The following is a 12,155-nucleotide window of genomic DNA, read 5'->3' as shown; positions in this document are numbered from 1 at the left end:
AGTAACATATATGTGCATATTGGCTCCCTACCCTGGCTATATTTTATACGAAGTTGATACCAAGTTTGACCTCTACTTTAGACAGATTAATAGGATGAATAGATGTAAATGTTGTGGGCATTCACTTTTAAATAACCAATAATGCATTCACTTAAAGTGTACCACCAGTGATCCACTTAAAAAGATCTTAGGATATGCACCTCAGTGGGTAAAGAGCTGTTAAATGTTCAGTCTGTGCTCTTCATACAATTCAGCAAAGGTCAGACGTGGAGGAAACCTAAGTTATCACAGCTCTTAACTTATTCTCTACTGAGATAAAATGATGGCTTGAATAACTTGAATATCTTAGGCAAACACATTAAAGAGATTTTCCAGGAAAACCTCTTAGTTAGCCCTATGCCCCCTAAGGAACAAAAGAAACAAAAGCCAGCATACTTACCGCACCTTCTCCCCTGCAGCGCTCACTGTATCTGTGCTGTTCTTGTTTGTTCCGGCAACATCCTGTTCCCCTGCTTTTGCATCACTGGAAGAAGAAAGAACAGCACAGGAGCAGAGACTGAAAGATCTTACAGCTGCAATGTCTGGGGAACAGGTGAAGTAAATATGCAGGGGTTTGTCCACTGGGAGGCATAGGACTAAGTATTGGCGTTTCCTTGAAAAACCTTTAAAAAGTACTTTATCTGTAGAGAGAGCTTACTAAGTAAAGTCCTGTGATTACAGCAGCCTCAGCACTGTTTTAAGCAGACAGAGCCTCACTCTGCAGTCTGTGATGGTTGTGAGGGAAAGGCCAGGATTTAAGAGCTATGTGAAGCTTTACTTTTTATTTTTCACTGTTGGTACACTTTAAACCAGTCTCTCATTGAACATTCCCTTGACTGATAACTGTCTCTAACCATCACAAGCATTTTGCGTCTTGTCTTTCTCTCTTCACTTTCTGCAACTTTTCCTTTTACATTGTTCAGCCTAACAATTCACTTGACTTGTGGACGTCTGTCTGATATTGCATTTTTCCATACTAACATCATAACAATCTATCTCTTCCTTTTTTCTGTGTCTTTTGTAATCTCCATTGTGTCTGTGGTCACCTGTAAATATTTGGTGTTTAACATGTGTCATTTCTAGGAGATTCTTTTTCAAGCTGTTGTGTATTTCAGGCCATACTTATTTATTATGAAATTGCCTAAAACAGTTCCCTTAGATATTCTTATTAGGCTAGGTTCACATTGCTCAAGTGCTCAGTCCTGTTCTGGGTTTGTTCAATTCTTTTTTTTTTTTTTTTTTTTGCATTGAATGGGCCAAAACTGGTCTGAGCGCAACTGACACCACCTGGTCCCAAAAAATCCCGTTAACTTGAATGGGGTCCGGGAATTCAATAGTTTACCAAAGTTTACCGGAGAAAAAAAAATACTGCATGCACCATTTTTTCTCAGCTAAACTCCCGTTGTTCCAACTGATTTGCAGATGAAGCTCCACATAATGGAGCCTAACAGCAATGTGAACCTATCTGAATTGTTCTTGTTACAAGCAGAAGATGTGAGTGAAGTAAGGTTTTATAACTGGGGCAGGGATGGATGGAAGGCTTTATGCAACTGTTTTGGTGAAAATAAAATGTTCAAATCAAATGTCTGCACACAGTTAATGGGGTCTAGTCCCCTGTCGTGTGTCTGATGTTCCATAGGAATAATATAAGAACCTAGGCCCCCACATCTTCTCTATTATTTGCAAGTTTAGAGGGAATAATTCTGATTCTGATAAATTATATATATTGCAATTCCACATTAGATGTTAGTGTAGCTATTGTTTGATCTTAAAATCTATTAGCTTGAGGCATCATTTTCCTTGTCGGTTCTATTCATTCAGTACTAGTTACCTGTTTTGGTGTTTCAGTCTATGATGAATGACCATTCTTTCGATGCTAAAGAATGCCACTAAAATTGTGACTTGTGTTTCCTTCAATTGTTTCATTCCGTGAAAAGTGTTGTTACTTCATTACCAGTGACAATTTACAACACATGAATTTGACATCTTCTGTAAGCAATAAGTAAATTTTTTCTGGTTGGTAGGCTATAATTAAAAGGGTTATCCATGCAGTCATATTCTACTATTTCCTCCAGTCCATCTAAAGGGAATGTTTTATTTTTTATTTTAGGTTTATTAATTTGATGTTGGGCCATAGAAAATGTGTTTGTTCTTATTTTTAAATCTTGGAGCTATTATTTTAATTGTTAATAAAAAAAAAACTTCCTTGGGGGTGGCCATATTGGGACTGTACACTATTCTTCTATTGTCTGTTAAGTCACTTTACAGAGATATGCCATAGAGTTTTACAGTGTCCAGGAACTGATAGAGTACAGCCTCTTCCTCCAGAGAGCAGGTTATATAGGAGATATAGAGCCTTAGCTGCATGTTGTGTTGTTTCTGCCTTATCTAGGCCTCCAGCAGTACAACAGAGCTGTCTCTAAATTCCATGTGTTTTAATGATCCGATTCTAAAGACTCTGTCCCAGTTAATTCAACAAAGCCAACAAGTGAGTTACAGAATACAGAAAGTGTCCTAGGGGCCAGTATAACTGGAAGATTTCAGTAATTATGAAAAATTAAGAAATAGCCCAGTTTAAAAACCCTGTTTTAACACATTTTTTTTTTTTACTATACATTAATTTAAATATTTTAAAGGGGTAGTCCAGTCTCTTTAAAAAAAAACAAAAAAAAAAAACAATATACTGCAGGGAAAACCCAGTTGTTAAAATGACAGCTTGTTCACCAAAGCAAGGATAAGCAGTGATTCTACACCATTGTTGCAAGCAGGGAGCACCCAGTGTTCTCCCACCACCCTTCTCCTCCTCATGGTTTCTAATATGGCTGCAGGTCCCTTGGGATTTTGAATGCCCCCCCTGGCCTTTAGTTAATCGTAGTCTGCCATCTATTGTTGATGAGCAGTTATTGTCAGGGTCTGCTCTCCATTCTGGCCCATAGTGAAGGCCTTAACCAGGAACCCCCACCCCCTCTTTTTCCCATATATCATATATAGGACATACTTTGGCATATGGACAGTGGCTGTCTTCATGACACAACCCCTTTAATCTTGCACTATAGGCCTATGTTTTGTGCACTCCTCCCTTCTTCCCTACATTTTAGCATCAAAGTTTTCACACATGTACTCCATGAAAACAAATACAAATTATATATAACATACACACACATATATATATATATATATATATATATATATATATATAAGTTTGGTTGTAATATATATATAGTTTGGTTGTAATTCATATGAAAACTAAATACCCTAGAAGTTCCTGACTTTTGTATTATATATGGTTATCATTATATCTACCTTTTTCTTTTGTTGTTGTAAAGGAACTGCCTTGTGCTGCGTTAGCTCCGTCCTTAGAATCTAGCTTCTCCAGACCAGAGAGACCAGCGAATCGGCGCCTGCCTTCCAGATGGGCTTCACATTCCCCGACTGCCTCCCGAGCTCCGTCTAGTAACAATCTACACGAAGAGCTGGGAAACCAGGAAACCTGAGCAGAGGGAAAGGAAAACTGACGCCATCTTGCATGAAGTACCACTCATACAACCCAGTATGTGTTAAGCCAGGTCCACACGGCTCAGTTTGTGCCACAAGACATCAGATACATGCAATTGCTGAATGTTTGCTCTGTTATACATGTGGTAGTGTTTCTATTACGGAACATATATATGTGCCTGTATAAGATGACCATAAGGAAATTCCCATCGTTCTTATTTTCTACAATATCAAGTTCATGAAGTAGGAAGAAAAATTCTCTTTTTTTCCTCAGCGCTGGCTGCCTTTAGGTTGTTAAGTTGTTTTTATTTTTATTTTTGCACTGTCTACTTTGTTTTTATATGTTCCTTCATTTTTTACTATCCGTTATTGTAGTCACTTGTTATTATTTATACATTCGTGTTATAACATAGGAAGATGATGATGCTTCATATTACCTGAAGCTGTAGTGAAAGAAAAAAAAAAAAGCCAATCAGTTTGTTAAACTGAAGTGGATTTTAGGAATTGAGAGAAAAAAAAATGCAAAAAAACTGTATGCAAACAAAGATGTATCACTGCATAGATGATACAGGCACTTTAGTGCATGTATATAACTTCTACCCTGTACTGTACCATCCTTCATAAGAATGAATCAGAGTTTTACTGTAATATTGTTGTGAATTTACGTACTGTAATTTTATTGTTAGTTTTTCTTGCACTGATGACACAGGAAATGAATTTTTAAATTACTGTCCACCAGCCGTGTACGTACAAATCTCTGTGACGTTTCATATACTGTAGAAGATCTAAGGCATAATGAAATGAAATAGAATGTACTGAGAGGTATGTACCAGGCCATGTTGAGATGAAAAATAAACTATTTAACATTTAAAGAGCTTTGGATGTTGGCGTCTTCCTTTATTTCTCATCAGTACAAAGAATTCACTAACGAGTTATATAATATAATCAGTCCGCTTATAGATTTACTGCTTATAGTTCTATATTTTTGAGCTCTCCAATTCAGCCTTTGGCCAAATACCTCAACTAATAATACATATCCTGTGTGTGGACAGGGGATACGTGTCTGTTGGAGGGGAGTCTGTCTGCTGTACAACCCCTTACACCTAACCTTCAGAATGGGCACCCAAGTTGCACTATGGAATGGAGATGCTCACAGGGGCACCTAGTGATCAAACCCCACACAATCACACACTTATCCCCTATCCACACACCCCTTTAATAAGTCCCTATTAGTTATTTAAACAGAGTTTCCACAGGCTTCGACCATTGTACAAAATGTAAAAAAAAAAGTACTCACCCCTAAATTTACAACCACTCCAGAGCCGCTGGAAAACTAACAGTACCCCCCCCCCCACACCTTAAAGGGGTACTCTGGCACTAAGACATCTTATCCCCTATCCAAAGGATATGGGATAAGATGCCTGATCGCGGGGGTCCCGCCGCTGGGGACCCCCGTGATCTTCCACGCCGCACCCCATTGGAATCAGCCCCTGGAGTGTGCTCGCCATGGGTCTGATTACTGGCGATCACGGGGATGGAGCATAGTGACGTCACGGCTCCGCCTCTGTGTGACGTCACCAGCCGCCCCCTCAATGGAAGCCTATGGAGGGAGCATGACAGCTGTCACGCCCCCTCCATAGGCTTGCATTAAAGTGGCGGAGCGTGATGCCACACAGGGGCGGAGCCGTGACGTCACTATGCTCCGTCCCCTGTGATCACCAGTTATCAGACCCAGGGCGAGCACGCTCCGGGGGCTAATTATAATGGGGTGCGGCATGGAAGATCACGGCGGTCCCCAGCGGTTGGACCCCCGCAATCAGGCATTTTGTCCCCTATGCTTTGGATAGGGGATAATATGTCTTAGCGCCGGAGTACCCCTTTAAAGGGGATATGCAGATTTCTAAAATAATTCCTGCTATTGTTTACAGAAACACTGTTGTCCACTGGTTATGTCTAATATTGCTATTTTTGGCCATTTGGTTGAATAGGGCTATACTGCAATAATAGACAATAGCAATGTTTCCGAAAGAAAAATACATTTTTACTCCTAATCTTTACAGCCAATTTTGTGGTCCCAGATAATTTTCCAAATGAATAGTGCAGAAACCACCGGTTTAAATCATTATAAAGATATAATATTACTAGTAAAAACAAACAAACCAATGTAAGATGTATAAGGATGTGGTGTACCTGGTATTAGGGTCTGCAGGTGGTTCTCCACTATTATTTGGAGTGTTACTATTGTCTTCCTATAGTCTGGAAATCTGCTGACTGCAAAGCTGCTTAAATAGACACTGTCATAAGAAGGAAACATCTGATATGTCAAATCAGAAGCTTTCATCGGTTGGAGTCTGTGTTAAGACTCTGACTAAGCATGATAATGAGGTGGGAGAAGTGTGCGCTGAGCACGTTCTTCAGACTGATTCATATTGTACGTCTATTAGGCCATCAGGTCTCTTAGACACAAAGCGGGGAGAGGCATGCTTGGTAGAGCAGGGAGAGGCATGCGTGGTAGAGCGGGGAGAGGCATGCGTGGTAGAGCGGGGAGAGGCATGCGTGGTAGAGCGGGGAGAGGCATGCGTGGTAGAGCGGGGAGAGGCATGCGTGGTAGAGCTGGGAGAGGCATGCTTGGTAGAGCAGGGAGAGGCATGCGTGGTAGAGCGGGGAGAGGCATGCGTGGTAGAGCGGGGAGAGGCATGCGTGGTAGAGCGGGGAGAGGCATGCGTGGTAGAGCGGGGAGAGGCATGCGTGGTAGAGCGGGGAGAGGCATGCGTGGTAGAGCTGGGAGAGACATGCGTGGTAGAGCGGGGAGAGGCGTGTGTGGTAGAGCAGGGAGAGGCATGCGTGGTAGAGCGGGGAGAGGCATGCGTGGTAGAGCGGGGAGAGGCATGCGTGGTAGAGCGGGGAGAGGCATGCGTGGTAGAGCGGGGAGAGGCATGCGTGGTAGAGCGGGGAGAGGCACGCTTAACATTCAGAACCCAACTGAGAAAACTTTTGACATGTCTCTAGGATATGTGAAAAATGTTTCACTGACAGATACACTTCAAATAAGTAATGGCTGTGTGGATTTGATATTAAGAAAATGACAGAATATTGGGTATATTAATATATTAAAATTATACAATTATTAATTAAATAACTCCTTAACGATAAGAATTATAATAATTACTAATTGTTATTGATGAGACAAAGGAGGGAGCTGATCATTTAAGGGGTTATTCAGGAATTGAAAAACAGACCTTTCAAAGACCGCTACCTGTATGTCTCCACTTGTGGTATTACAACTTGGCTCCATTCACTTCAATGGAACTGAGCTGCAGAACCGCACCCCACCTTGAGACAGATAGGGAGCAGTCTTTGAATTAAATTATCTCTCGTTTTCAATTCCTGGATAACCCCTTTAAGTCAAAATGAAACCACAACAGAACATGCCATTCATTAGGGCTCATTAAGGGCCTGTGGTATCCCTCAAGGGATGGATTTGGCTTCCATCTTGGTTTCCATTATAAACAAAACTTGCATTTTGTAGAATATCCTTTATTAGGGTCCCTTTACATAGGCATATAATTGCCTGATACAGGCACCAATCGGCCTTGTAAAATTGGGCTATGTAAGGACACAGTTGAAACGAGTCTTTTTACATGGAACAACTTTTGTGGCCTTTCATTATTGTCAGTAGCACAACTCCTTTTTAGTGCTTCATAAAAGATTTAGGGGGAGATTTATCAAAACTTGTCCAGAGCAAAGGTTTCCCAATCAGATCGCTTCTTTCATTTTGCAGAGGCCTTGTTAAAAATGAAAGAAGCAATCTGATTGGTTGCTATGGGCAACTGGGCAACTTTTCCTATGGACAGGTTCTGATAAATCTCCTCCATAATCGCTAGGCCTTATACACCATGCAACAACCAATAATTGCCCGATTTAAAACACCATTTTTTCTTGTCCTCTCCAAAATAGGAGGCTCTCCTACAAAAATCATGCCAGAACACTTTAGACACTTCTGACTGCCCAGCATGACCCATTGGTATACTGTACATATATATGGTGGTATACATTGCTTGTGCATGGCTGGCTCCACATTTTGGTTCTCAACAATCTTTTTGTGGCTGTTTTATAGTTGCAACCTCTGTTAGAATGTCCCTTATTTCAAAGCAGTTTGCCCGGCATGGACAAGCACTTTTTTTGAAAAAACATCCCCTAATGATAGGCTGAGAGTATAGTTGCTAAAATCTTACTCTGGTGTGGTCTGATGAAGTACATTTAGCATACGAAACATCTGTCACCTATTGGGCATCTCCAGCATCCATGTTCCCCTGCACTTTTATGGATTGTACACCACACTTGCAATAAAGAAGCCATTTCTTGAACACAAAAAGAACCTGGTGAGTGCCACCCTTCATTTCTATCTTGTCAATTTGTGATAAAACTATATTACTATATTACATATCTTGGGGCGAGTTTTGTTTAAATACAATTTTCTAAACCAGAATATCTCTTTGATGTTCTTTGGTTGTGTTCAGTCCTGTTTAAAGGGGTTATCAGGATTAGAGAAACCATAGCTGCTTTCTTTCAGAAACAGTGCCACGCTTGTCTTCAGTTTGTGTGTGGTATTAAATACTTTTATTTATATAATGTCAAAGAATGCCATAAGAAACTTAAAGGGGTACTCCGGCGCTAAGACTTCTTATCCCCTATCCAAAGGATAGGGGATAAGATGCCTGATTGCTGGGGTCCCGCTGCTGGGGACCCCTGTGATCTTGCACGCAGCACCCCGGTTACAATCAGTCCCCGGAGCATGTTCGGTCCGGGTCTGATTACTGGTGTGTGACATCATGCTCCGCCCCCACAATGAAAGCCTATGGGAGGGGTCGTGACAGCATTGTGACACCACGCCCCCGTGTGACATCACGCTCCGCCCACTCAATGCAAGCCTATGGGAGGGGGTGTGGCAGCTGTCACGCCCCCTCCCATAGGCTTGCATTGAGGGGGCGGAGTGTGACGTCACACGGGGGCGTGATGTCACAATGCTGTCACGCCCCCTCCCATAGGCTTGCATTGAGGGGGCGGAGCGTGATGTCACACGGGGGGCATGATGTCACAATGCTGTCACACAGGGGCACAGTGACATAACACACGGGCAGGGCCATGACATCACAATGCTCTGGCCCCCGTGATCGGCAGTAATCAGACCCGGTCCGAACATGCTCCGGGGACTGATTGTAACCAGGGTGCTGCATGCAAGATCACGGGGGTCCCCAGCGGCGGGACCCCCGCGATCAGGCATCTTATCCCCTATCCTTTGGATAGGGCATAAGATGTCTTAGTGCCGGAGTACCCCTTTTACCCATGAAGACAGGTAGTGCTTTGTCAGGAAATGAGGGCTCATATGCCAATCTATTATGCCCTAAGAAACTAAAGAGTTATTAGTGGAACTCATATTCCTAACTGTTTATGTATATGGTTGTAGGTGACGACATTGGTAATAAAAACTAATTGTTCCCACTCTACTTAAAATATGACAGCTGTACCCATGACAGTAGCTGGCCACTTGCCGCAGAACTTTAATAAAGTCAGAATAACCAAGATTTTACAGGGTAATTTGAAACACACTAATGTTTGAGTCTGACAAGTCTGCCCTTAGCAAGATATATCTAATACCAGTAGATGAGACTATAATTGGCTCCTTAAACTGCAATCCATATAGCAGACATGAGGTCAGTGGGTGAGGCTGGCACTAGCAACGCAGCTGCTCCCAGAGAGAGGGTCACCAGCAAAGTGACGGAGACTGAGTTCATTATTAGAAACGCACATTATCTGGTCAATCCCCAATTTACTGTTGCTGCTTATCTCTCGTACTGTATCTGTGGTCATGGCCTGCTGAGTAAAAAAATTATTATTTTGTTTTTTTCAGGAAAGACAATAAATCATGGAACCAAAATGAACTGACAATAGCCCCAGTTACTTTACAATGCACTATACTTGTTACATTGTAATATGGGATTTGTGTATGTGCCTGTAAGGTAAACTTCCACATTTATATATACTGTACATTGCATTTTTTATATCTATTTACTCTTTTCACATTTTGTTATGATGCAGCTAAAATAAAATAAAAAACATTTATATTTTTTCCCATCATTCTGCACTTAATACCCCATAATAGGAGTGTGAAAATGTACATTTTTGCACATGTAATAAAAATGAAAAAATTAAATATCACAAGGACAAAAGTATTCAGACCCTTTGCTATGACACATGAAATTTAGCTCTGGGGGCCTCCCATTTCTCTGGATCTCTGAGATGGTTCTACATCTTGATTGGAGTCACCTGTGGTAAATTCAGATGATCGGACATAACCCTGTATATAAGGTGAAACAGCAAAACAACAAGCCATGAGGTGGAAAAAATGCTTGTAGAGATCAGAGACAGGATTGTGTGAGTGTACAGATCTGGAGAAGGAAAAAAATTACTGCAGCACTCCTCCTCAATAAAAGATGTACATATATATATATATATATACTCAACTCAACTTGTGTGTGTGTATGTATATATGTATGTATGTGTGCATGTTCCACAAAAACTTTCAAACGGCTAAAGATATTAACATGAAACTTGGCACACATGTTACTTATATGTCAACAACAAACATAGGATAGGTAATTTAACCCTTACTCACCCCCATTTGTCAGGGGTGGGGCTTATGTTTAAAGTCCCATACAAGTCAATGGGAAATATATGTTACTGCATAACTTCCAAACGGCTGGAGATATTTCGATAATACTTGGTCACATGTTACTTATATATCCACTTAAAATATAGGATAGTTAATTTAACCCTTAACTACCCCCATTTGTGAGGGTCAGGGTTTTTGTTTAAAGTCCCATGCAAATCAATGGGAAATGTATGTTCCCACAAAACTTCCGTGCGGCTGGAGATATTTTAATACCTGGTACACATATTACAGGTCGGAATATGAGGACGTGATGGGAGGTCGGGATAGGAGGTCGGGATAGGAGGTTGAGATAGGAGGAAAGGATATGAGGACGGCATATGAGGATGGGATAGGAGGACGGGATAGGAGGTCGGGTAGGAGGTCGGGAAAGGAGGTCGGGATGGGAGGTCGGGATAGGAGGATGGGATAGGAGGTCAAAATAGGAGGTCGGGATAGGAGGAAGGGATAGGAGGTCTGGATAGGAGGTTGGGATAGGAGGTCGAGATAGGAGGTCGAGATATGAGGACGGGAAAGGAGGTTGAGATAGGAGGTTTGGATAGGAGGTCGGGATAGGAGCTCGAGATTGGAGGACGGGATAGGAGGTCGGGATAGGAGGATGGGATAGGAGGACGGGATAGGAGGTCGGGATAGGAGGACGGGATAGGAGGACAGGATAGGAGGTCGGGATAGGAGGACAGGATAGGAGGTTGAGATAGGAGGTCGGGATAGGAGGTCAAGATAGGAGGTTCGGATAGGAGGTCGGGATAGGAGGTCGAGATTGGAGGACGGGATAGGAGGTCGGGATAGGAGGTCGAGATAGGAGGACGGGATAGGAGGACGGGATAGGAGGACGGGATAGGAGGTCGGGATAGGAGGACGGGATAGGAGAACGGGATAGGAGGTCGGGATAGGAAGTCGGGATAGGAGGATGGGATAGGAGGATGGGATAGGAGGTCGAGATAGGAGGACGGGATAGGAGATTGAGATAGGAAGATAGGATAGGAGATCGGGATAAGAGGTCAGGATAGGAGGTCAAGATAGGAGGACGGGATAGGAGGACAGGATAGGAGGTCGGGCTAGGAGGTTGGGATAGGAGGTCGGAATAGGAGGACGGGATAGGAGGATGGGATAGGAGGTCGAGATAGGAGGACGGTATAGGAGGATGGGATAGGAGGTTGAGATAGGAGATCGGGATAGGAGGACGGGATAGGAGGTCGGGACAGGAGGTCGAGATAGGAGGACGGGATAGGAGGTCGGGATGTGGGGTTGGGATATGACAACAATATATGAGGACTGCGTATGAAGTCAAAAGCTTCCTCCTTTGTTTATTTTCCTCCCCAAAACGGATTTGGAAGGAAAAAACGGGCAACGCCAGGTACTCAGCTAGTATATATATATATATATATATATATATATATAAAACTTGATAAAGAGTTAGGAGGGCACTGATTTTACTTTCCATTTATTATGTAACCACGTGGTGGAATAGCTAAAGCGGTGTCAGTGGCCGTAGCTGCCAATATTACTGTTCCCTGCTGTGGTGCTAAGTGATACGAAATCCGAGGCCGGAAGAAGTGCACGGCTGTGCGCGAAAACGGCTGTTAGCCTCCGAGCACCCTCATTCACACGTCTCCCAGCATAACGGATAATCCAGAACACTGAAGTCCACTAGACTGGTGAGTGCAAGTGATTTTTCTCTTCAACAATTACAGTGATCCCTCACCTTACAATGGCCTCAACATACAATATTTCCAACATACAATGGTCTTTTCTGGACCATTGTAACGTGAAACCAGACTCAACATACAATGCAACAGGCAATCCAGTTCTGTTAAACATGTCAATGGCTGGAAGAACTGACCAATCAGAATGAGCATTTTACTGGTGTCTGGTAGTGCCCCCTACAGTA

At 42.5% G+C, this 12,155-nt stretch overlaps 1 protein-coding gene across 7 annotated transcripts in view; it reads left to right on the top strand.

The window, feature by feature from the left end:
* Window positions 1–4,409, top strand: part of MTCL1 (microtubule crosslinking factor 1) — a 190,955-nt gene extending 186,546 nt beyond the window's left edge. For 6 of the 7 annotated variants that reach the window (XM_056521591.1, XM_056521587.1, XM_056521590.1 and 3 more), the window contains one exon: window positions 3,366–4,409. In XM_056521591.1, the coding sequence (XP_056377566.1) occupies window positions 3,366–3,533 (168 nt within the window). In that variant the 3' untranslated portion in view covers window positions 3,534–4,409. The remainder of the gene's footprint in view (window positions 1–3,365) is intronic. The other variant, XM_056521588.1, reaches the window with a different exon arrangement.
* The last annotated feature ends 7,746 nt before the right edge of the window (window positions 4,410–12,155 follow it).

Source organism: Hyla sarda, chromosome 5 (genome assembly GCF_029499605.1).
Source record: "Hyla sarda isolate aHylSar1 chromosome 5, aHylSar1.hap1, whole genome shotgun sequence".
In the NCBI taxonomy this organism is placed as follows: domain Eukaryota; kingdom Metazoa; phylum Chordata; class Amphibia; order Anura; family Hylidae; genus Hyla; species Hyla sarda.
The sequence above is the reverse complement of the archived record's forward strand: the minus strand, read 5'-3'. Positions and strand labels throughout refer to the sequence as shown.